This window comes from Trichoplusia ni, chromosome 7, assembly GCF_003590095.1.
Source record: "Trichoplusia ni isolate ovarian cell line Hi5 chromosome 7, tn1, whole genome shotgun sequence".
NCBI classification, from domain to species: domain Eukaryota; kingdom Metazoa; phylum Arthropoda; class Insecta; order Lepidoptera; family Noctuidae; genus Trichoplusia; species Trichoplusia ni.
This window is the reverse complement of record NC_039484.1, coordinates 7699413-7727252: the sequence shown is the minus strand read 5'-3', so window position 1 is coordinate 7727252 and position 27840 is coordinate 7699413. Positions and strand designations below refer to the sequence as shown.

The 27840-nt window shown below is 34.9% G+C and overlaps 2 protein-coding genes across 4 annotated transcripts in view; one reads left to right on the top strand and one right to left on the bottom strand.

Annotated features, from left to right (window-relative positions):
- LOC113496003 (solute carrier family 26 member 10) overlaps positions 1 to 6866 on the bottom strand; it is a 45492-nt gene extending 38626 nt beyond the window's left edge. For 2 of the 3 annotated variants that reach the window (XM_026875048.1, XM_026875049.1), the window contains exon 1: positions 4807 to 5188. Coding sequence is in view for 1 of the 3 variants with exons in the window: in XM_026875051.1 (XP_026730852.1) it covers positions 6795 to 6835 (41 nt within the window). In the remaining 2 variants the exon portion in view is untranslated. Of the gene's footprint in view, positions 1 to 4806; positions 5189 to 6794 lie in introns of those variants that run through there. The other variant, XM_026875051.1, reaches the window with a different exon arrangement.
- LOC113496007 (mitochondrial fission process protein 1) lies at positions 5626 to 11240 on the top strand. The gene is made up of 6 exons (XM_026875056.1): positions 5626 to 6011; positions 6228 to 6340; positions 6843 to 6970; positions 7451 to 7548; positions 7952 to 8120; positions 9039 to 11240. Exons 2-6 carry the CDS (start codon positions 6286 to 6288, stop codon positions 9048 to 9050), a joined length of 462 nt encoding a protein of 153 aa, XP_026730857.1. The 5' UTR covers positions 5626 to 6011; positions 6228 to 6285; the 3' UTR covers positions 9051 to 11240.
- The last annotated feature ends 16600 nt before the right edge of the window (positions 11241 to 27840 follow it).

Below are 27840 nucleotides of genomic sequence, written 5' to 3'. Positions count from 1 at the left end.
CAGTATGTAGATGGCAATGTGGTTACGAAGAAATCGCAACGATATTAAATACTGGAAAACATTACAAAATATTTAAGAAAAACGTGCTGTTTTTTATGGAGACTGTCTATACTGAAGTTCCAACTGGCTATATGATTAAAACCTTAAATTGCATATCTCATTGAATAAACGACCTTTATTCGACTGAGTACGAGGTAATCGATTTGCTTGATTTGTCGATGCAACTGCGTCTACCGTGCCGTTTAAAAGCAACGCGAATTTGAAGAAATTACAATAACACGTTACGTACATGGTATTAATCACGTAATATTCATGATTATGAGTTTATAATAAGACTTATGGAGAATTACGAATTAGTATGGGTCGAAAAGTACCTCTTGTCGCTTTCTGCTCACTTCTCTATCTAATAAGGGACTTACATCGGCAAGTCGAACACTAATCGTCAATGACTCGATGGCTTGTTGCTATTGAGCAGTTTAAAATGAGTTCTCGAGGAGTATTAAACTGCTAGTCAGTCGTGATTCCACATAGGCAGATTCCTTCGGAATGTAGAGCTACATCTTCAAAAGGTAAATAGGTCATGTTTGGGAGTTTGTTATGTAAAATCTACATCTCTTTCTATCTACTGAACAGATTTTAAGATATTTCTTCACCAAATAAGTGTGCTACTCGCATGTAAAAAATGGTGCTTATAGCATCGAATAGGAGCATCCCATAAGAATCAATTTTCCGCATTTTTGAGACAGTAAATTAGCGTTACAAGTGCTTAGAAGCCTAATTTAATAGTAAATGCCTTGAACTATGCAAGTATATATGAGATTTTGTTTTTTAATTTATGATATATCTGTTTTCTATTTTTTTGAACAACGCAGTCATAACAACGACTGATACGGTAGCAATTACATTATCACAAAACTCATTTGAATTTGCCAAAGTGAAATTCGTTGTGGTTAGAATGGGCACGTGACTTATGAATTAAAGAAGCATAGAAACTATAGGTCATGACGTAAACAAAGAATAACATTATAAGACATTCTGACTTTAAGTTATTGAGGCTTTTTTGCTAAGAATAATAATAACAAATGAAGTAGCATTACAGGAAACTAAGTATTCGCATATTTAAACATGCTGATGATTATGGAAATGTTTTTAGGGTTATGGTTTTTTGGGTTGCACCTAGTATAGTTACCGGCACGGATCTTGAGCGCTGACCTTCAACTGCGCAGAAGTGATTTTATGGGTCCCTTTTGCGGTATGAAGTGAGGCGCGGGGCGGATAAAGTGCAGTGATTGGCCCGCAGCGCATCGCGTCTTAGCCGTCACTCGTGATTGGTTGAAATTCGTTCTTTGCTGCAGCTGCATGCATCACAAGACGTCGAGTACGCACAATTGATTGGCGTTTTATTTTACGATGCGTAAAGTGATCCCCACTCTTCCGCCGAGCGCTCAAGTTCCGTGCCGGTAACTATACATACAAATGGACCCGTATTACAATTGTCTGCCTGTCCAACAGTCCATGTCTCATAACCTTGATCGCTGGATAGTTGACATTTTCAAAGAGAGTGTATTTTTGTTGCAATACACACAGACACTAATAGACATGAGTTCAATTGGTCATTAATTTGCCGGGCAACTATTTTTGATGCAAATTTGTTTTGCTATAACCTATTCGTACTGAACCTTCAATGTCTAGTTTGACTCGAAATCGATCGATTTTACCATTATTGTATTGTTGTGTAAATCAAACAAATTCAAGGAAAACACTTAATTAGCGGTTTATGATTATGGTGTGCCACCTACATGCCAGTCACACAGTCAAGACGCTAAATTCTGCGAATAAGTGTTATAATTATACATGTAATGTGACATTACCGTCAATATTATAAGAAGCACTTTCATGACACCACATGAACACATAAACATTATTAAAAATGTAAATGAATGCTACTAATACGGTAAGAGCATCCTATATTTCTGAAATAATATAAGCTGGGATTTTAAGTTGTATTTGTAATGGGACTAGGCCCCTTACACATCCTTGCAACTGCTAGAAAGCTGGATCAATCATTAAACCAACGAAAATCACCCAGCACTTCTTGTTATGCGCAAGGGAAACGTAGTAAATAAGAGGAGTAGCAAAAAAATATGTAGGTACAATAAAGAGGCATGCTATAGAATACAAAAAACATAAACAAGTTAGGCCCAGTTGGCAAACACCACTGATAATATTTTAAAAGTTGTATGCATACAGGTTGAATAAGAATGACGAATCTAACGGGAATTTCCCGTACGATATAGTTTCCGGGAATCCCGTCTGAAAATATTCCAGGTTATCTACTAACACCTCTTGAATTAAGACTGTTGTACTGTGGAACCCTGACAGCACAATACACGGCTTAAAATGACGTTTCTCTTTGAAAATGACGGAAGACGAAATTCAAAAGATATTCAGGCATATAGAGAAAAGATTTTGCTTGTGATTGTGTGCATTTTTGATAGCTAGGCATAAAGTACAAGCAGTTATTCCAAGGACAATCAACCTCTGAAGGTTTCCCAGAGCTTTAGTCGTCTATCAAAACTGGGAAAGGGGTTATACTAACGAAACATGGCTTTTTACTTTAGCAAAGATTCTTTGACTGATATGTGATAATATCTGATGCTAAGTAGAAAAAAGCTAGTAGAATATAGGTTATCGTTTCGGCAAGTAATCAATTCGACGGTATTATTAACAGATAATTATTATAACTCTTCCATAGCTTAAACTGCATCCCCCGACTATAATAAAGTTTGACAGCAATTTTTGGCACCTCCATTCAAGATGAATCATTTTGTTTTTACAACAAGAATGTGCATAACGTTACTGGCTATTGTATGCACGTATGCGGGGCAGACAAAATAACAAACAAACGGACATTTCGCCGCCCGAAATCTGCTCATACAAATACACATTGTTCGGACAAGACAATATAAGTATTAAGCTGGTTGTCTTTTTTTTACGTGTTAAGCATAATTAATATTCCACTTAAATACTTTTTGGTTATTTCCTTCTTTTCATATTATCATTTTATGTACATATTTATTTCGGAGTAATAAGCTAAGGTACTTAAGAGTTGCAGATTTAAAAATCAGTTATTTATCATTTTTAAACAGTTTTTTTTTTACGATGACAATAAAATAACTTAGACATTGCGATATCGTTGGCTCGTCTTTTTCTATAGATACTTCGCTTATTAATTTCCGCTAATTATATTAGTCTTATCATTTCGTAAGATTTACAGATTTGAACAAAACTGGTTTCGATTCAGGCCACGCTAGGGCCCTGGCTCACAAGAGCTACAAACCTAAACGTCGCGCAAATTAATCAAATTTAAATCATATGGCTGGCGTATTCAACTTAGTAAAACTAGCTCTAAACCGGTTTCAAATGTTTAATTAATTTAGATTTTTCGATCCAGTTTTTTTTAGCAGGTATACGAAAAATATTGTTTTTGACTATTAGCTTCTGACTTTTTGAATGAAATATAATATGTAACTTCATTTGTACTATCGTGAATTACCTTTTAGGAGAGTTTGAAGTCTCCATAATAATCGAGGAAATCTACAGAAATTCATAAATGATGTCTCTAAATTATGTCTTCTAAGTGCATTGCTCTAACTTTGAGCACGCATAGTTACTATGTGCCTGAAAAGGTGAGGCCTTACCAACACGTGTTAAATTAATGTATGTGGAAGCGTGACAGCGCAATACACGGCGTAGAGCGGCATCTGTCTTCGACACCAATAACATTACTTTAACACGTGGTGATAGGCCCCCAAATAAAGGTATCACGGCTTTCAATGAACTTCTTTAGTTAACAATAACCTAAGCTATGGACCTATTCACCTTTTAAAGGCTTTATTGTCTTAAATGTGGAAACGAAACAGGACTCAACACGGCGTAGATCAGCGTCTTCTATAAGTGCTATAATACTTCTTTAAAGGTTAAGACTTAAGAGACTGTTAGACTCCAAGACATGAATGAAATATTACTAAAAAGAGTCGCGTATGCGCAAACCATTGTCCTTTAACTAAATTATTATTTATGGTATTACCAATTAAGTACGAACGATAATCGATCTCAACTTGACAAATTCCTATCGCGAATTAAATAAATAATGCAAACCAATCAATGCTACGTCTTTACAAAAGCGCGGGATTTCCAAATTTGAAACAAGGTACTTATTTCAAACAGGAAAATATCTACTTAATATTCCGTTCAATTATTTATAATTCTACGCGTATTGGTTTAAAATAATAACAGAAAGAATTTTTAATATTTACTCATTTGCCGTGCTCTTTTTAAGCGAAGGAAATTAATACAGGTCATCATGTCAATTAGTATGTGGACAAAACCCAAAGAGTTTCATTTCTTATAATTGCTAGCATATGCAAGTTTCCGCTATTATTACCTACCTAGGTTTACTTCAACGCAGGTAAAACTAGGCACATATTGGTACAAACTGTATTAGTACTCCTTGATTAATAATAGACATTAAACTCATAATATTATACAAGAAATACGTAAACATCCATTGTGTTATTAGATGTGCGTAACCGATCTAATATTGTATCTAGAATGATTTAAAAAATATTTGTGCCAATGTCACGTTACTACTGTATTACAATCGAAGGTCATTTATGCTATTTTCCCTACAAAATTCGATGCAATGTAAATGTTAAAACTCATAACATTTGAGATCGCGAATGACACTTCGCAAATACAAACAATTAATAATAAAGATGTCTGATAATTTGGTAATATACGCACACGAATATTTAATTATTGTTTGTCCTTGTTCACTTTAACTTTCTTCTGTTTCACACAACACCACAAATAACTACGTCCAAATTGTTTGTTGCTATTGACGAGCTAAATATAACCTAATACACGTCTCACTTCACCAAGTATGAATGAACAGCTGATCGTGAAGTTAGCAATAGTGCTTCGCATACATTTTCTGCGTGCCTGTACATGGCCAATTGGCAATCTTGACATTGAACGTTGAAATTATAAATAAGTCTTATTAAACTTTTATTGTACCGTGTTCAATGATATTTACAGATCCTTGTTGAGACTGAGAATCGATCTCTTTGATTTGGTTATCACATAATATTCATTTTAGTTTATAATTTAAAAGGTATTTAGGTTGTATTCAAGTAGACGTATTTCATTTGACTGTTCATTGTCAACTTATGAATATCATTGTTATATAAAATACTTTTATTACTATTATAAATTAAACTATTTCGCATCAATTCCAAACCTTCATCAACTTTAATTTAACTTCGGCCTATTTTTTCGCTTTACAGAATGCTTAGATAAATAGGTTGTATATTTCCTATTTATATAAAGAACGTGTTTTCTTTTTCAGTACTAAAATAGCAAAAAAGGTCTCGTTGTATAAATCTGTTTTGATAAATGAATGAATTTTCTTATCTGGCAAGTATATTCCCTAAAGTGTTGCTATAATAATTCTGATTCCTTAAAATTATGGAGTTATTAAAAGATGTGAATAAAAAGACATAAATTGCTACTTAAAAAAATCTCTCATAGCACAATTTGCAAGTCATTGCAAAACCAGCCAACAAAACCGAATACCGACAGAAGACTGCTCGATTAAATTGGTAGGTGAACTGTTAATAATAGTTATTGTTTTTTCTACAAGTAATGCCTTTGGTTGACAAATAGCCGTTCAAAATACGTGATACCAAAATTACCATTGAGTGCTATTTTAGTCTTGATACAATTTGCAGTTGGGTAAAAAACAAAGGACATTTTAATTTAAATACTGGCAAGCCAAAACTGTCAATGTCAAAAGTTAAATCAATAGGGAAATGTCAAACTGACATCGGAAACTATAGCGACAGAATTGAATCAAAGTCATATTTGAAAACCGACCGACAGATCTGGTTGAATTTATATTTATAATGGAGCACGGAGAAATAGTTATTCATTAAACAAATAAATTAATGGTGAATAATATAATTAATTATTTAATTCACGCCATGTTATTGTTTTAGTTTAGTGTCTAGTGTAACCAAGGACATTGTTACCTAACAGTTTTTAATTAATACTTCCGTATATTAAATTGGTTTCAAGTGAACTGTAGTACATGATCTTATTATTCTTGACAATAATAGTGCATTTATATACTTGTAATAACTATATTTAATTCTTTTCTTTTATAGTTGTGACATGGAGTAACTGACTGTTTTGAGTTACAAAAGTCCTAATTTTATCCTGACTATGACTGAACCAATTGAAAGGGATTTCTGGAGGGACACATGGGTGCGATACCTAGGTAATTATGTAAAAAAACCCTACATTTTCATTCATTTTTCTAGAAATAATCATATTAATAGTATGTTCATTTCAAAGTTAAAAATTAACTTTTCTGAAAGTCGACACTAAATATTTAAGTAAATAACGTTCTAAAATGACTATTAAATTGATCATAAACATTCAAGTATTTTTTTTAAATAAAATAACTTGTCTTAAGCAATTTATTCCTAGTGTCACTAACATTCAGGTCAAATGCACAAAGACACCCACAGAAAACTATAATATTTGGATCACAGACATGCTTGTCCTATGTGGAGAATGAACCCTTGCTGCATACAGTAGGTTTGGTGAGGTGGCCTTCACAACTCCACTATCTTTTGTATTATTAATATAGGTGCAGATATCATAGAACCACCAATTATAATTTTCTATTTAAATATTCAAATGAAGTTGTATACCTTCTAAGTACTTACCCTTCATCCTGAGTGATATATCGGTCACTGAACAGATTCATGTTGTAGGGTACGCCAATGAGGTGGGGGAGTCGTTCCGCGCGCTCGTGCCAGGCAAAGTGGTTCGTTTCAGCTATGCAGTCGCCTTCGCCTACACCTTCGCCGACACTGCAGACAAAAGTTACAGGATGTTAAAGGTTTGTTCACTTTGTATCAATCAAAGTTACAATAAAATTACGTAATTAAAATTTAACATGTTAATGTAAGTATTTTAAATTTCTCATTTCGGTTTGAGAATCTTATCTTCAACACGACGACGGCACGACGATTTATCCGCCGAGCTCTGGTTTAAAATCGCTTCGCAATGAAAATAGTCCTTTTCTTATTAAGGCGCGGTAAACCTCAGGGGCACCCACTCCCTCGGGGGAGGAAATGGGTAGTGTCAGACTTACTGATTAAACCTGAATCGCCGTGCCATCAGCCGTGCCACCGACACAAAAACGCGGATGACGTTCATCCGCGTTTTTGTGTCGGTGTACCTCAAGGCATTGCAATCCTTCATATAATGAAAATAGTCCTGCAGCTAACAGAACTAATAGATTGTAATACATATATTATATCCACTGTATTCCTGTATAAGATGATTAAAACTAATTATTGTTTAACTCAATTTCTAGAAAGATGGGCGACCAAAGCGGGTGCTGATTGAGACGGGAGATGCGCTGCTGTGGCAGACGCTCGCGTCGGTCGTAATCCCTGGCTTTGTTATAAACAGGTATATCATTGTCTCTTATGACACAATTTTTACGTAAGGAATTTTGCCTGGGTATAAAAAAGTATACTTCAATTAGTCTAGCTACGAAGTAACGTAGCACTAAAGCGCGGGTATTAATTATTCGTTCGCGTATCCAACATTTTTTTATTCCAGGTCCTTAAATACTAATTACAACATCACTTCCCACATTGTATGACGTTACTACGATTAATAATAGGAATAAATCGGTTTTTGGGTAGATTCTAAGTAAATCAATGCTACAACATCAACCTACAGATGTCTCACTTATGGGCAAAGGCATCTCTCTATATAGATGAATAACACATAAATTCATATTTTTATCTTCAGTATTTAATTTTCCATCCACCATCTTTCTCACTAAAGCTATTCTTCCCATTTCCAGGTTATGTGCATACTCTTTGATATACATGTCGCGGTACCCCAAAGTTTCTCGGAAGGCCCGCAACTGGATGGCAGTGGGCGTGGGGCTGGCCTCCATCCCCTTCATCGTGCACCCCATAGACTCGGGCACCACCATGCTCATGGACGTGACGTACCGCCGCTGGGTGAAGGTAGTGTGACAGCATAACGTAACATCTCGGTTATAGATATAACGTTCTAATTGATGCAGCTTTCATACAGTGCTGGTACTGGTTATGTTGAAGAGGTGCGGTGCGGTCGTTTTCTGCATGTTTTTAATGAAACTTTTGTTGTTTCTTTTTACTATTGTTTAGTTGACATATTTTGAAGGTTGAAGATTTGTAGTGGTATTTATTTTTTGTATTCATTTATTTATTTATTGATCTGTTCGTCGTGTTATGGTCGTAAGCGTTGCTTACCTTGTAGGTAAGAAATATTTAGACTCCATGGGTCAATTTTATTATCTCTAAACTTGTCAAAGGAATTGGCGAACTTCTTAAAAAGTTAATTTCCTGACTCTAGTCATCAAATACAGTGAAACGAAAAAGGTGAAACAAAAATACTTATTATAACACGTTTATACACACAAACAATTATAAATAAACCAAATATATATGCAATATATTTTTGACATCGCGATATAATGTTCAATGAAGTGCCAAGAGTGCCAACCCGCACCTTTTCAGCCAAGTTTTTGACTTGTAATCTCATTTATTTTCTAGATTTGTACTAGTTCAAGTTACAATATATTTATTAAGAGAAGCATTTTACATAATAGGGATGATGACTGGGTATGAAAAGTAAAATACATTTTAGTCACGACTTTTTCTAAACAGAAATAAATACTTTAAAGTTTAGGCTTGTGACGTAACGAATTCGCAAAGCTTATAGACAGATGTGATGTCACGCGTAACTTCCATTCGCTATAATTATAAAAAAAAAACTTATCCATTATAATTCATTTAACTTCATGACGGCCACAGGCAAAGAAAAATGTCATCATCCCTATTCTTCATAAAATATTAAGATAAGTGCGAAATATTTTTTTTAAAGATACATATTTTTTTCAGAATGAACTGTAAGAACGGAAACGCACTTGGACATAGTCGATGTGCTAATTATATTAACTTTAGGACTCCTTACTTGAGTGTCAAACTCCGTAAGAGATTAATTTAATGTCGTTCCTATACAAAACTAGGATTAAAATGAAACGTTAATCCTGAATGGAAGATTTGATATAGTTGGGTGAAGGTTGGTGTAGTCGAAGTGTAAGCTTCTCAGGCTGGCCCCAGGCATGTGCCTTGCAGGCAAATGCAGATTACATAATATACTTCCAATAATACTCAGAATCTCACAGTAAAATGTACTATTTTCTGGCAATTTTAGCAAAAAGTTTACATGTCTGGGACTGGTATACAAGTTATTTAGATAATAGAGGTTACCAATGAAAAATGCTCTCGCCAATTATTTTATCTTAGATAAAAACGTAGATGTTTATTTAGACAGATAGCAAATTAATTTTAGTATTAAGCTTTGAGATGCACCAAATTAGATTTTAATTGAATTGTAGAATGTGATTTCAATGACTTATTGGTTTAGGGCAGAGCTAAGCGCACCGCACCGCACTCTGACACAAACTTATCCGCCATTTTGGACTTTAACGTTAACTGAGTACAACGCCATCTGTGCCAAACTTGCTGTACTATTACGGTTCGAGTGAGCTGCGCTGCGATATGACTATGTAAAGCTCTGCTACTTCAGTTATTACTTCACACTATCGTTTCTCAAGCGCACGCGTTTACTGAACGTATGCGCGGCGCGGACTATTACGCGAAAACTACGTCGCGTCGTCTTCACAGTTCACAATAGTTGCGTTCTAGTATTGGAAAATATCTCTCTTCTAACCTAGGTTTTAAAGAGAGGAAGCCCACGTGTCGCGAGACCATAACTGGACGTGGCGATAGACATTAACTACGTCCAGAAAAACTAACTTAAAATAAATATCTACTTAAATCATTCGCACCATTCTAGAACGCAAATAACACCACACTTGTTCCAAAAATATCATGAAATATACAATGTTTTATCAAATATTCATAGAATCTGAAATATTAAGCCGAAGTCTAAGAAATCATGTACTATACAAATTCTAAAACGTACAATTAGAAAACGTATAACGAAATTGTTCAGCGTTCTTTGTGAAAGGACATTTTATAGTGTTGTTTATAGATTTACCTTACTACATAGACTAGATCTTAGTATGAGATTCACAAACAGGTATCTGCATGCAAATATAGACTTTATTTGTAGGTGAATAACGTCGTTTTTCTACATCTGTATCTACGTCGCATACGAATTTGATCTCTATGACAATGTTTTAAAGTTTATATTCGTGTGGGTATGTTGAGTGTAGTTGAAGTCCTGTTTGTGAGTTCCCGGTCAGTATTATTATGTACAGAAACAGTTGCGAAGCTTTGCTATAGTTTGAATCTTGAAGGACGATGGGTCTGTAAAGTGTCCTTAAAATAAGCGAAATATTACAAATAAGTACATTTGGAGGGCATTTCAAATTGTATACATAGTTGTGAAGTCATGTTCAATGTAAATTATGTGCAGAAGTATTATGAATCCTAGTTGGATTTAGTTGCGTTTTACTAAAAAGTAATTTTGATTTGATCTGTGGTACTTTATACTGTGCGATGTGTATGAGCTCTTAATCCTTATAAATTCTTGAACCAATTGTCAATTAATAATAATACATTAATGTATAAGTTCGCCTTATAGACGATGATAATAATGAGTTACTTGAAAACAAGTTGATTATTGAAAATGAACGCTTTTTGTTGTAACATATCACAGATCAGTGTTAATTTAAATGGGCTTATAGTCGGTTGGTCGAATGACCTTCTCTTTCCTTTGAAGATCTCGTAACGGCGTAAACACCCAAGTTTTTAAACTTTTTAAGAAAGCAGTTGCTTATGCCTGACATTGTTGTAAAAAGTGACTTTATAAAAGTTCCTAAATAATAAACGCAATTAGATCTAACTGTGCACGATAAACCAAAATAAACGCTTAAATATACGTTAATAGGCTGTGATAAACGATTCCAAAGTATAAAGAAATATTTATTTTGACCATCTCCTTAGTATATTATGACAAATGTCTTTGATTAACTAGTGATCTTTCTTAGTTGACTAAAAGTATTCTTAGGTATTTATTTGTTCATTTATAGATCTTGTTGACTGTTTAATAAAATCTGATTTATTTAGAAACGTTTTTTTTTATTACGACTTCTACCTAACATTACTTTCTTACATAGCGCCTACTATTTCAAGATTAGCAAATGTTTTTCCTACAACATAGCTGTGACATTTTTGTCAGGCGCTAAGCATCTTTAATACATTTAGCTGCTCTGCTGTGACTCATCATAAGTTTATTTTTTCTAGACTAGACCGCGTTAGTTTTGTTTTTTAGTGTATTGTAAAAGAAATTCAAAGCAAATGTGTTCAGAGTGTTTTTTAAATTAATGGCATGAATAGAAAACAAATATTTTTCTCATTATCAACTATGTTTGTTTAAATAATATGTGTAATGAAGGCTTAAAATTAAAATATAGAATAACAAAAACAAAATTTACTGCGTAGCCATTGTTTCATAGTAAACAAGTATTATAAATTAATCACGTTTGAATACTAAATAAATATTTTGATAAAAATTTATTCAAAAACACGAATTATATTGCGTAGTAAATAAAGGAAGAGCAGTATGATAGATAACATAGTTTTCTTATTAAAGTTATATTATAAGATCTAAGACGTTACTAATAAGTTAATAACATATCATCACACTAATATTCTAATGCAAAAGTATGTGAGTGCGTCTGTCTGTGCGTAAGTATGTTATCTCTTTGCGTCAAACGGCTCGACCGATTTCGATTATATTCAGAATGAAAGAAGCCACACCTCGCATTAACACAGGCTATTCGTAACCGACTTCGTTAAAGAAGAATACTTTTTTTGCCACTACATATTATTATAGTAAAACAGTTTTTAAATTACCTTATTTTTTATTACGATTTATAAAACAGCGCGCTCTACAATGTTTATAAGATCTGTATTTTCTTCCTAGCTATGTTTTACAAATAGCAATGACTAAATCCGAAAGCGGAAGTGATATGTAATTAATACTGTTGGTAACACCGATTGTTTTGAAGCAAACAAAACATGTTTTGTAATACATAAAGTTCTCACGACTTACACGTGAACAGCTGTTGTTTAGGATTCGTTTGATTCTGTTATTTCATCTGGGATTCAAAACTTAATGACTAACAGTCAACTCTTTCCTCTGGCATGTCGAACAAGAGCTGAGTAAAAATATACATTTATGCTTCCCCTGTCTCCCGCAACCCATGAAAGACATTTTTCATAGAAGTGGTGTGTAAAGTTACCCCTCCCCTCACCTTATATATTTAGGTAGCTGTCAGGACAACAGTCCTTTTTTACCCGGGGAAATCTATATCCACCCTGGGAAAAAGGAGAGGTGTGCCGGACTCTTACCGCCTTAAACCACCGGAATGCTTCACCCTTCCCTTGTACCTGAGACCACGCATGCGATGCAAACTACCACGACCCCATTCAGAGGACAACTGTCCTTCAGCAACCTTGCAGGCCGTTAAGCAATTCCAAGAGAGTAGCATGAAAGGAATGAAATTCAGTTTCGGTTAATCGCATGACTTAGACCTGTCATTTGAGAATTTAATGTTTGTTCATTAAAACGAATCAAACTTTGTAAAATTGTCCGATGTCCACTCAATCAATACAAGGAACAAACATAATTTAGCCGTACATGCTACTCGTCTCCATAGAGTAAGCAACTCGTTCATGGGTCAATGTATACGTTTCTACAACAAGCTTCCCATTCATGTTCGTAAGCTACCGACTAAGAAATTTAAAACTTTTATTAAATTAAAACTATCCGGAAAAGGATATTACAAAATATCAGATTATTTAAATGATAAAAATGCTTGGGATTGAACTGCTCGCTTATACAGCTATCATTATTTATGTACATAAATATTGACATGTTTTGTGCTTTTGCATTTAATCTTATACATATGTGACATTTTTTGTGCTTTTGCATAAATTTATTTTTGTTAATATTAATTATTATTTGATTTAATAACATGCAACTCATTTGCGTTTTTATTTTTTAAATCTTTTTTATACATTTTTTTTTGTAAGTATAAACCTTATGCAGGTATATTATCAATTTATTGAAATACTCTGCATTAGTTTATACACTCGAATTTGAAAATTGTCTGGACTTTAAAAGAGACTGCGACCCCTGAGTTTGTTTCGACATTTCTTCTTAGGGTAGTCAGCTAGGAAATGTCGGCTCCATCGTTCTCAAAAATGACATGTAAAAGTGATAAAAAATATCCTATTTGCAGAATAAATAATTTCATTTCATTTCATTATTGTACATTTTGGCGCTAAAATACGTTGTGCTTGTGTGTGCCTACATGGAAAATAATAACATTGTCTAGGAACGTCACGTTTTAAGTTTTATATGTATAAGTGTAAGTTGATTATGAGTTCATTTAAATGTCATTTTTAGAGACTTTTTGACCCCACAGTTAAACCATTGCAACGGTTTTTTGGGGTTAAACTTATAAAATACTTATCTGTGTGAAATAAAGATAAATAAATAAGTACTTAATAATAGATTCTGGTACTTATGTACCTATATTGGTATATTTTCTCAATGATGAAGTAACCGTAATATTATGGTAATTAAAACAAATATGATGCATTGTAAATAGATCATGCAATTGTTATTAATGAGAGCATAAGTTCCTTCAGAGAAGCGGATGTTAGCGCGATAGCAGAATATCGATCAGATTATGTTTTTTAATCTTAAATTCATCCAATAGTAAGTAGTATAAGATACCTCTTCTATCTTCTTCTATCTTTAATATAAAGAGGACGGATACAGGGGGCGACACGTATTGCTTGTTTTTTTAAAAAACTCGCGCAGTAAGAAAAATAATCCTTGCGTACGCGCATGCGATTGCGCGGCTTCGTCAATAGCTGTTGACTGATTCTCTCTGACGTGTACTGAAAATATTCGATTTACATCGTGTAAAGAAAAATATTAATTAATCTTACTGTATTTATAAAAAGGTTGTAAATAGGTGAGATCGTTTTATGCTACCATTGCCTATTTGTAAAAAGTTTTGTTCGATTTATGTTTTTTTTTTCACACAGTGTATAAAAGTAAAGTGTTCTTCTTTATTATTATTATCAACCATGTAGGTGGCCAGTGTTGCCATAAGCTGAAAATAAATATAATGTTTTAAAAAGGTTAATTGTATTAAAATATGCGCTTTAGATATAAAGTTACAGTATTCGCACTTTATTATAGAATCGTGTAAAGAATATTTATGATAATCATTTAAAACTGTCCTTTTCTGACATTTATTAATTAATGCCATTGAAAATTAATATAATGCCAGTTATTTGTCCAGATCAAATTACTGAAGGCAAAACGAGTTTGTCAGTTTTAATGCGTCGTAACCTAAGGACGTTTTACTGATAGTTTTTATTTAATTTTATTCCACGATAATATCGAGAACTTTTGGGTCACTTTTGATTTATTTTAAAAAGACTAGGAATAAAGGTTATTAAAGTATTTTGGCTACAATATTCGTCTTTGTAACACAACTCCTTGGCCCCGATTCTGCTATTTACAATCAAATGGCCGATGAATAAATGGCGATTGGATTAAATTTGAAATTATTCCTATTCTCTTAAGCAGTTTGCGAATATAATAATTGTAAGTTAATTGTATTGACCTTGAGTGTACCGTCCCGTACTGAATTTCCAATTATTGTATAGAAAAATTCTGAAAAGAATACTTAGAAAATTGACTTTTTAAGCCAAATTTCAATCATTCGTCGGCCATTGTAAATAGCAGAATTGGGGCCCTTAAGTATGTATAGTTTGTTTACATGTCGAGTGGCATAGCCATCACACCAAACTTTCGATAGTTTGGTTCGATCCCCGCGTTGGGCATATATTTGTGTGATCCTCGAACGCTTGTTCTGAATCTGGGAGTCTGTGCATGTGACTTGAATGTTTGTGAAACTGTCACGATACAAGGATTAAATTATCTACTTCGAATGTCGTTTGCCAGGGCATGCAAATCTTTTATTTACATGTTTATTATCAAAATATTTGAACAAGGTTTTAAATTTTACAGTTCAAAACAACAAAAACTCGTTATATGCGTAATAATATCTAATAATAACAATAGGATCATTAACATGTAGAAGAAAGGAAACCAATAGATATATATTTTATGATTAAACAAAATCAATGCAAATCAAATACTTATTTGTATAATATACAGGTGTTTCAATATGTCATTACCGTATATTTCAACGTAAATATCGCTTAACTATTATTATTTATTTATCTATACTCTATACTTACTAGTATATAAAGCTGAAGAGTTTGTTTGTTTGAACGCGCTAATCTCAGGAACTACTAGTTCAAATTGAAAAAATCTTTTTGTGTTGAATAGACTATTCATCGAGGAAGGTTTTAGGCTATATACCATCACGCTGCGACTAATAGGAGCGAAGATAGCATGGAAAATGTGGAAAAACCAGGGCAGGTTTAAATCATAACTTATATCTTCTAGCCACGCGAGCGAAGTCGCGGGGAAAAGCTAATATTTCGTATGTTAATTTAAGTAAATGCTAAATCGTAATTTTATTTATGTATTTCATAAAAGTTTATGTCTTATCGTTTGGGCAACTACTTCAATGTATTAAGTTACCAAAGGAATCCCTTTTTTATGTTGTCGTAAACCAATAAGACATACGCTCATCTCCTTAAAATAAAATTTGATTAATATTGCAAATATCAATTGAACAGACATTTACATATTGTGATCTTGTGGCCACACAAGAAAATGATGTAAGGTACCTATACACACTTTATTGACCTATTTTCTAAGACACCATTGACAAGCGGTGGAAGAAAACCTCGTGAGGAAACCTGGATTCGAAATAATGCAATCTGAAAAGTCCAAATGGTAGTGAACTAGCTTTGTGGTTAATGCGGGAAGAGGTCTGTGTCAAGCTGTGGGATAGACTGGTATTATATATGTGTATAATTTAACTTTGATTAAAGATGATTGTTCATTCAAAGCAACATTAAAAAACAAAATTTTATTTATATATAACTGTGAAAAGTTCATCGATCTTCGTATCTAATAAAACGGAAATAAATTCATTTTAATTTTTTAAACAATACATCGATAACAGTTCCTATATAATGGTAAGCCAGGTGCCAAATGTATTTTTTATTTGTAAATAGTTTATGCATACACTATCTCATTATTACGGACTCTAGTTGGATCTGAAACCCTTTGGTAATCCCGATAAAGACGCATTAGTATACCGCTGTATCGTTTAAGTTTAAAAAAATGAAAAATATATAGTTTCAATAATATTTTATGTTTCAAATTATCTGACGGAAGTTACGTAGCTTACTACTACGCGCAGTAGTAAACATATGTACCTACTAGTTTGTAACGACTGCTTATTCTGACTAATCAGTAATTCTCATAATGAACGCCTGCGTTAATTATAAGACTATCATGTAAATTTGCGTGCCCTATGGCTAGTTACAATTAGTAACCACAGATTAAACAAAAACAACGATTACAACTCTCAGAACAAAAACGTACAGTAAAGTAGGGTCCGCGAAAAGTTATATCTTCAAGGCATATAAAGCTAGAGGTAACTTATTGGGATTAAAAAATAAATAAGTTTTATCATCGAGAATCTACAGAAATCTAGCTACTCATTAATATGGTAAAGATCACTGAATCTTTTAGGAAGTTTACAGTATTAAGTAGGTACATACTGTGTCCAACTTTTGCTGTTGATCGTACTTACTCAACAGTTTCAATAAAAGTAAAAGAAATGTAGTGATAAGGCTGGAAACTTGACTTTGTGTTGGATAACATGTAACCTACAATAGCGTAAGAGAGAAAAACACTGGTTTTCAAACAACTTCTGTATTTTTTTTCGTTTGTTACTCCATAACTTCGGATTGGATGAACCGATTTTGTTGTTTATTTCCCACAAAAAATCACCAAGTTTGGCTCAATAAGTTTTTATATGAAGACGGTTGTATGGGTATTTGTTACAACAATATATACAGATAAGGTTACCGTCCTATCGTACGCCCTTTTTTCCGGAGTGAAATTCTAATGACTTTTAACTTCGTCGCGGACACGGCGCGCGGCGCAGGTTCGAGATATGTTGGATTCTCACCGATTAAAAACACCCCGGGCCCCTTCTTGGGGCGCATACTCTGCGAAACAGTCTGACTGGCTGTCACTATAATATACCTTATTTTTGGGTTGGGAGGGAGAATCCTCATGGACACCGACCTCCTCGGATGAGGCGGGTAGTGTCAGACTCTTAATGACGAAATTTTGCGCGGCATAGCAATTCAACACGCACGCGGCATTCCCAGGCGGTCATCCACACAAGTACTAACCGCGTCCGATGTTGCTTAACTTCATTGATCGGAAGAGAACCGGTGTTGAATACACCGATTCTCTTCCGATCAACGTGGTATGGATGCTGGCACTATATAAACTGCTCAGTCGATGTGGCCGAAGTCGGTAATTAAATTATTTTTAAAAGGAGATATTAAATATTATAACTATAATAAGTCATGTCATTCATTCGATATTAGCACAATTACTTACCGCTGACAATGGTCTTACAAATTAGGAATTTAACAGCAATTATGACATACATTTTTCCTATCAAGTGCTGTCAGTTTTATAAAGAACTACACAAATATTGGGTACAATGCCATGCTGTCCAATTTTAGCTTTAGTTGTAAAAGTGTGAAGGTGTTTGTTAATTGGTAAATGGATTTAATAGTTTATATTGATACTACGAGTCATTTACAATAAAATAATGCGAACCACGCTGTTATTTATTCTTTGCATTTATTTCGAGTGTTTTATCTGACAGGTTAAAAGCGTAATAGTAATATGATTGCCACCAAGAATGTGTTCATAAGTAAGAGACAGAGAATTAATCATTATTTTAATATCTCTAATGTTTCTTTACAAAGTAGAAGAAAAAAAAACGTAACAACAGGCCCGCCCAATTTGGGAATGAATGCACTAAAGCCACAGGCCCGTCCAGTCAAGACATAGTCTACTAAAGGATACCTCATTCTTCGAATTTACAGTGTCGTGTGAACAAAATAATAGCAAAAAAATATATTCTGTACAGATTGAACGACTAGTTTCGGATCCAACCGGAATGAGTTCGACTCGCGACTCCGCCGCGTCAGCTCATGATTAAGGACTCCTGTTGGGTCCAACACTAGTCGGGCAATGCGGATAAATACGCGTGAGTAAACTGTTGCATCATTAAATAATTAATTACATATTATCACGATAGTTAAAAATAAAGAAATACAGATTATAAAGCTTTCAGGATTTGGTTATATAATATTGTTGTAATCAAATTATTTGTAACTGTTTTAGTATAAAACTAGAAACTTCCTAAATTAATAAATATTAAATAAAACTTGTTAGTTTTATGTCAGATATTAAGTTACAAATGCTAATAAGTAATTTTATACTATATTGACTTAAAATAAAATCAGATTTACGAGAGGTTTCTTTTTGAAAAAAAACATGTTTTATTTATATCCTTTGAAATAAATTTTATATAAATTATAATAAATATTATATAGATTATTGAAAATATCATACTCAGATACATCCGGCGAAATGTGTTCTGTCAGGCTGAATTGTGAATCTAAACTATCTCGGCCGGTATCGTAGAAAACGCATTTACATCGGCCCAGCCGTTAAGGAGTTTTTTGACATGCATGACACTCATGTTGTAGAGACATATAGATATGACGGCGCGCGGATTAATTGAGAATACTTTGTTTATTTAGACGATTTTAATTGATTGTGGAAATGTGTATTAAGATAGTCCATAATTATTATTATAATGAGTAAGTGGTAAATTATAAAAGGGAGCGGGTTACCCCGAATAGAGTATAATGTTATAAGTTCACATTATACAATCTACAAGATAACATTGACGCTTTTATTTCGAACATCCCGTCGCTCATACGCCCAAGATGGAGGCCAACCTAGACTGTTCGGAAAATGTTCCTGACGCTCCCACATCAGAAGTGGGATTACCAGCGACGCATCGTAAAAGATAAATACAGGTCAGCATGAAAATATGTCCTCAGAAAATTATTGCGATTGTTGGAAATATCTTTTTGCAATGCAACTACGAAATACATTTGGTGAAGATAATATAGACCGTTTCCTGGAATAGCATGCCTGAATTGAAGACGTGTTTTGGCAACATTTGATCAATTGAAAAACCCCAGCTGCAAATTTATGGCGATTACTCAATAGAAGTCGATGATTGATATGAGTTATGAGCACCTGAACCGCACGGATGAAGTTCTTGTCAGTGGAGAAGACTGCTATTGCTTTTACATTGGCGCACGCAGCGATGATAGAACCACGATTGTACAGAATTGCATTTACCACAGATATTAAAAGTCGCAGTAGACTGCAACAAGAACTCGTCGCGCTTACTTTTAGAAAACAAAGCCTACTATGTATGAGTATACCATTTCGCCGATAGTGGCAATGAAGTCACGAGTAGAAGACGTTCCAAAGGCCTATAGTTGTGGCAAGCAGGATTAGGTATCGAATGAGTGCCGCAACCGTATAAAGAAAACAATCAAGTTCCTGTATAAGCTTCTAGAAGACAGAAGTGAGGTTGTTCTGAAATCGGTATCGACGATAAAGCAGTTTGTACGAGAAAAAGCAGGTTGACAGATCAAGCATTTGGAAGAAAGCGGATTGATTTGGTTTGAAATCTAGATTTGAAAATGAAAATTGGCCAACTATATACTACGTTGCTGTCTTACAATGCGTACTAAATTGAAATTCGGCAAGACGTTTAAAGGTTTGATGGTTATTGTACTAAGTTAATAAAGAAAAGCAACGCACGTAAGTGAATTTGTCTTTGCTAAATGGAATGTAGCATCATCACTTCGAGTCAATTGTATGTGGTCAAGTCAGTTGTATGTCTTGTGTTTGAAAAAAAGAAGTGAGTAAGTATAACGATTGTAGCCATTAGGCGAGGTATCGGAAGTTTAAGCAAAATGTCTTGAGTTTGATTTTTGTATGGTGCCAATATTGACAACTAATTATTGCTCTTATTACAGCTTGTCGTCTTATAATGTCGATTCAAAGAGACAGTTATTTGCGGAGGAGGAGCGACCTATGTCGACCGCTATGTCTGTACCTTAAAGTCATCGAGGGAAACTGGTGCGAAGTGCGGAGAGTGATCTGATCGTGTTGCGCTGTGTGAGCTCCAGCGAGTATCGAGTTAATTTGAACTGGGTGCTTATGGTCAAGCTTTCCTTAGGATCACTAACACAACGGTGGGTCGATTACAATTTATTTTTGATAAGGAGCGGCATATTTATCAGTATGAGTTGATGGCAGTTTCGTTAAGAAGTTGGTTATTTAAGATTTTAAAGTTATTGATTTACAAAAGGGGCTATGTATAGGACAAATAAAGTGTCAAATTGAAAGAACCAAGTTTAATGTTATTTTGATCAAGGTTTGAGAAAGTGAGGTTCTCTAGTAGTGGGTGTTGTGTTTGTAACCGGATGGAAGTTACGTGTGGTAGTGACTGGATAGAGGTTACCCGTTGTGATCGTTACCTAAGGAGGTTGCATGATCATGCCCGGAGGGAGGTCATTTTGGTTTGATGCTTATGATTGGATTAAAGTTATAAGTGTGATGATGAACATTTCCCAGGGTTAATCAAAGTTAAGCACTGATATGTTATAATAAGTTTCTTATTGTTTGAATGATAATAGGTGTTATTGCACATGTCATTGGCAGTTATGCGTTCTGAGTATAAGGCTGTTAACACTGTTGTTACCACTAGTAAAGATTTTATCCAAAGTGTCTATATCTTTAGTCCGAAAACTAAGTACCGTTCCAAATAAAGAACGAGGTCGAGAATGGTGATAGTATAGAATTTTAGGTCAATGGTCGGGATCGAAGCAGAGACCGTGTTAACTATGGCAGAGGTGGCGACTGAAGAGACTATGGTGACTCTGGCTGAGATTGGGTCTTGGAGAGGCCATGGAGTCGGGTGGACTCAGTATTCACATGGAATGCGTGCGGACTTTGTATGACTCAGATTCCTGCTTTGAGATTCGTGATTAGTTCCAGTAGTGAGTTGCTGGTGGCAACTGTAAGATTGTAGAGTTACTTGGTAGCTCTGACTTAATGAAAGGTTTCTGGTAAAGAAGATACAGATGTTAAGATAAAGTCAACTATTATAATCATGATAACGAATGACCGAGTGGTGAGTACTGCTGTGTTGTTCTTTGATGCATAATGATCTTTAATAAAGCAGACTTTAGCTGACAAGTTTCCAGGCTAACGTAATACAATGCTGTGCAATACGTAGCGATATTTTGGGTTGAGTCAACGCGGCCGTGGCCGTGCGGACTTAAATGACTTTGTCCTAAAAATTAGGATTTCATATTTTTCATAAGTAAACATAAAGAAATATTCTTGGCTGAAAACAAATGTTGAATTTTGAGCTACAAGGTTTCCGTTGGTCAAATAAGACCCAATCCACGTAAGTGTGGAGCCTGAATTTGGAACTTAACTGAGTGAATTTTTGTTCTTGGTTTCTTGTACTTTTGATAATTTGTCCCTGGGATACTTCATGAGTAGAATGTGCCGATGACGGCGCGGGTAAGTGAGTCCTACTTGTGTGGTTAGAGGAGATCACTACTTAGCAGTTGATTCAATTTATCAGTTGGACTGTGTGGCACCGATTGGACTGTGTGTTGGCCTGTGTGGCAAATAGCCTGTGTGGCAAATGGCCTGTGTGGCAAATAGCCTGTGTGGCAAATAGCCTGTGTGGCAAATAGCCTGTGTGGCAAGCCTGTGTGGCAAGTAGCCTGTGTGGCAAGCCTGTGTGGCAAGTAGCCTGTGTGGCCAGCCTGTGTGGCCAGCCTGTGTGGCCAGCCTGTGTGGCCAGCCTGTGTGGCAACGATTAGCCTGTGTGGCGACGATTAGCCTGTGTGGCGACAACTATCCTGTGTGGCACAAACTAGCCTGGGTGGCGAACCTGGTTGGCATTCAAGGGCCTATGTGGCATTGGTGAGCCGGTGTGTTTAATATTTGCTAATCTATAGCTATAGCTGTAGTTGGAGTATAGTTCGGAGATGGATTTTATAATTTTTAAGATAGATTTGTGGAAAATGTGTCTTATGAGAAATGATAAGTGATCAGCAGTCACCCAATTGGTCAGGAAGGCCAAGACGAGAGTGTAGTGTATCATTTTATCTAATGTTTGCAGACAACAACGATGCACATAAGACACACGAGGACGTGTGACGACGCAGGACGGCCGTGACGGCGCGCGGATTAATTGAGAATACTTTGTTTATTTAGACGATTTTAATTGATTGTGGAAATGTGTATTAAGATAGTCCATAATTATTATTATAATGAGTAAGTGGTAAATTATAAAAGGGAGCGGGTTACCCCGAATAGAGTAGTAGGTGGCGCTAGGTGCGACGACGTTCGTTTTGCTTGTCAAGACAGTTGTCATAAAAATAGCGAGCACGTACTAACCTATTGGCTCCAAATAATATTCCATCTCAACCGTCCTATTGTATTCTACTCCATAATGTTATAAGTTCACATTATACAATCTACAAGATAACATTGACGCTTTTATTTCGAACATCCCGTCGCTCATACGCCCAAGATGGAGGCCAACCTAGACTGTTCGGAAAATGTTCCTGACGCTCCCACAGATATATTATCTATATCTATACTAATATATAAAGCTGAAGAGTTTGTTTGTTTGAACGCGCTAATCTCAAGAACTACTGGTCCAAATTGAAAAATTCTTTTTGTGTTGAATAGACCATTCATCGAGGAAGGCTTTAGGCTATAAACCATCACGCTGCGACTAATAGGAGCGAAGATACAATGGAAAATGTGAAAACATAGGGCAGGTATAAATCATAACTTATATCTTCTACCCACGGGGACAAAGTCGCGGGCAACAGCTAGTATCTAAATAAAGAGCAACTCCAGCCTGCTTCAAGGGAGTTTTTTTTAATTATGCTTTTAGAACTAAAGAAGCTTTTGTTAGGTAAAAGAATTATCATAAGCGATTTACGAGTAGCAGACCCAGAGATTGATCCATGTCACAAATTTCATCTCTTCATAATATTATAGTATAGATAAGTAGTCTGGTGAAACAGTGGAAATGTTAGTTATTCTTCTGATACAATATAACGAATGTCTTGATTTGATAAGTGAGTAGGAAACGCTTTTTTTTTTGACCATATGTAGAATCAGAATCAGAATCCGATTGTCTAGGAGAACGTTTTAAAGTCTCTAAATACATTACCTATTATGGTTTTACATGCGTGTCGGTGTTGTATTACCCCTAAACCATTGAATATTTGAAAAAAATATAGTTAAACAAAAAAGGTATTTGTACTAATAAAAATTGCCCACACGTGTTTCATTCAAATCAAATCGTAAAAGACGTTTATTTTACAGTCCTTATTGCCACACTGCGACGTGATAATTGTTACTTCGGGTATTACGTAGTATCGAATAAAGATTAACTTAATGTTTTTAAAAACAATTGTAGAAACACGTGGGTTCTTAAAGTCTTCTGACCAGCATGACAGGTTGTTCTTATAATTTTTCATTAAATCACGATTCGCGATCCAAGGAATTTTATCCTTGTGCCGCGTACACAAACAGAAAGCAAGCGCGAGATCTCTCATGACTCTGGTTTAAACCTTAGAAGGGTGGGCTGTTTTGAGTTGGTAGAAGTCCGATATATCCTAATACCGCGACCTCGACGTGGTCGTTGCATCCCGGAAAACTTATAAAACAGGTAAGTTTAACCTGACATATAGAGAAAAATAGAGAATAGGATCTTCACTTGACTTAATATATCTGGAACGACTAAACTTATTTGTTTAAATTCGACTATACGACTGTTTGGTCGTTACTTGTCGAATTAAGCGCGAAATTAACCATTTATCACATCCTGTTGTTATGAAGTGTACAATAACGGATATTCTCTTCTATTCTTCCGTCTCTAATTATCAACCTTTTCTAAACAAATAATAAAAATTGGCTAGGTATTAAGTGTTAATCGTTCACGAATACAAACAAACTGTCGCTTATTTTACTGTCGATCTTCTTTAAATGAATAACTACTAATAATTGAGTGACACTAGAAGGTTTCATTACAAATAGGTTTGATCTAAAAGTATGTCAAAGCAAAGGTTTAATGAAAGTTCAACCCTCACCTAGCCAGGATATTTTTAGCATACACGCTATATATTTAGATCTAAGAAAACTGGATGTAGAAAGCTGACCGGTTATCGCGAGCAATATAAACATTATTACTTATAGGAAAAAACAATAAAATACGACAAAAGTAACATAATATTCAAATTTAAATTTTCGCACAAATATTCGCGAATCGATTAAATCTATTTAAGTATTCACAGGGTTACATTTAATTTTTCAAAAAAAAAAGAGTTAAAAGAATAATTTACAAACCTGTCAATAAATCAACAAAACGTTCACACTTCACTAGAACTCAACAGTCATTTTTTTTCGCGTGTTATTTCGTTTTTTCGCGAGTGGATGCGCGTGCGCACAACCCCGTTGCGTTTGTTAACTGCGCGGGCGGCGATGTGTGGCGGCCAAGCAACCGCGGTTATAGATCATAGATACGAGGTGCAAGACATGAGCGGAGCGGGTTATACTAACGTAAAATGTTTTTTAGTGTCTGTGCTAATATTATATAGCTGAAAAGGTCATTAGTTTGTTTGTTTGAACACGATTTTCTCAAATGATTTTATCCAATTTTCATTTTTTGTTCAATATGAGCTCGTTTACTGAGGAAGGCTATATACTATCACGCTATGATTTATAGGAGCAGAGTATTGCCTTTCAGACACAGAAAGGCTATTTTAGCTGTAAGAGCGAGACGCTATACGTCGTATGTAGTCTCGTTTTAACAATTCCTTTGATCATCGTTTTATACATTAATATCTACAATAACAGATTTGAGATCAAATTATTTTGTCATTTTATTGGTTATTGAGCCACAAGAATATTTATTCTCTATAAGTAATTTTACTAAAAAAATGTGTGTACAATTTATTCACTGGATATGTCACAGGACGGTTCGAAATGCACCGGCCTTTTTTATCTTAAATGTGATGAGGATCACAGATTAATCCGGGGCTATCACAGCATCAACCCCTACTCTCTGCCAGAACAGACATGAAAGCCCAAGATAGCTATAAACTATTGTAAATTGTAAAGATAATTATCCTACTACTATTATAAAGGCGAAAGTTTGTAAGTATGGATGTATGGATGTTTGTTACTCTTTCACGTAAAAACTACTGAATGGATTTGAATGAAACTTTACCACAATATAACTTATACATCAGAATAACACATAGGCTACAATTTTTGAGGTTTCTAATGTGAGGTCGTAAAAAAACACATTTTTTGCGCTTACATTGCAAACGCTGACTGAATCCTACAAGATAGATAGAAGGCAGATAGATAGATAGATAGAAGGCAGGTATAAATTATAACTTATATCTTCTAACCACGCGGACGAAGTCGCGGGCAACAGCTAATCTTGTATAAATTTGAAGTATGCTTACAGTTAAATTGACCCGCGGCATCGCCCGCCTGAGTTTTGGTTAAATCTGCAAAACCTTGCCCCTCATTAACGAAGTTAATCAAAAGTGTCAGCTACCACCATGCTTAATTCCATCGAAATCGGTCTAGCCGTTTGGACGTCAAGAGGGGACAAACATACCCACATACTACTTTCGAAATTATAATATTAGAGTTAATTAAAAATAATATTAACGAGCCTCGGTAATAAGGCTAAGATAATTGCGTTGCTTATAATGACATCGTAAAAGCTTTATAAAATAAGGTTTCACGTAACGAAACTCCTGACCCAATGATATCAACTGCTTTTAAAAGGTTTACGTCACACTTGTTACTTGTTCTGTAATTCATAAATGTCAGACTTTCTTAAAAGAAATTACCGGGTGGACTACTATCACCGCTTTGAGGAGCTCGTGGCTAAGCTATAACCGCAGAAGTGAATCGATCATAGGTTAAGCTACGCTTGACGCGGTTGTTCCGTAGATGGGTGACCATCTTTGTCATAAAGAGTTCCTCCGTGTTTCGGAAGGCACGTTAAATTGTGGGTCCCGGCTGTTATTCCTATTTTTTTTTCAGTCGTTGCAGGTAGTCAGAAGTTTGAAAAGTCGGACAACCAGTCTAACCAAGGGGTATCGTGGTGACTAAATTGGAATCGCTAAATCCGTTCGGCAGCTACGCTGGACAGACAAATAGATAGATATTCCCACACACTCTTTTTACGTCGGGGGTTAATAAATGAGAAAAACGACTTCCGCACGGACTAAGGCACGAGACTCAAAACATGCATTTGTGAATCACAGAAACGCTCGTCCCACGCGTCAAGACATTGACCATCGGGCACCACCAGATCTCCTTATGTCTAACAAAGTTCTTTCCGAGAACAATTCTTAAGAAATATTAATTAAATCCGCTGTAAGCTTGTATTTGCACCACAAACAACAATTCCGTTATATAAAGTGGCCCAATGCAAGGGTTCGCGGCAAGTTCACGAGCAATAACACACTGCCTTGGTAATGCCCTTCGCTAATTGTCGCACTTTCAATTATATTTACAATGTTTTCGATGTACGATTAAGAGTCACGGTCAGTATTCGGCAGAATGGTAAATAAGATGTTGAGTGTGAAAGACAAGTTTTGGATTGAGATTCCTACTTTCTGTAGAGACTGTGTTTATTGTTACATGAAAACATGTTAAAACCTATTTACTTGACTTGACTTTATTAAAGCCGTCCCTCCCAGCCTCCAGTGAATCCAGTGATAGGGGAATTTTTGATACCTTATATTGTAGTATTATGTAGTAGTGATAGTATTATTGCTTTTGTTTTTAGCTTCAGAGGACATATAATTGAACTTGTTGTTAAAAAAATAGTTATACTTTTGTATTGTTTGTATTTTTCCTAAAATGAACCTCAGTTTGATGATAAGACAAAAAAACTGGTCCGCATAATTAATACTTGTTTTCTCTGGAACCCACAGAAGCTTTCTCAATTTTTTTTTAATTCATAGCATCAAGCCTCACTTTAAGGTTGTATAGTTTTCGGACTCTATTTTTTTTTTGCTATGAAAGAGGAAAAAACAAACTTATCCATTAACAATTAAACTGCATGTCAAATAAAAACAGTGTCGTCATCCCTATTCTAATTTAAACATATTCCGGTGTTACTAAGGCTTTCTATAAATACCATAAATGTCATTCATTTTCCACCTTATTGTATTTAAATTGAAATCTCTTTTTAATTACGTACCCATGTTAGGTAAGTACCAAGTTATTTGCCATCTTGATTCCATCGCTTGCCTTATTTAGCATTGTTTGCTATCAGATAAGACAGCATCCTCAAAATTAACTTGTAATATCATTATCAGCCTCGAATTTCCTACTTTACATAATACTATCGTCATACTTTATTTGGTAATATTTTGTGCCTCATAACTCTATGTACATATTTTCTAAGAAACAAATATTGCATGATTTATATTTCGATTTTGAACATTTGAATTCCCA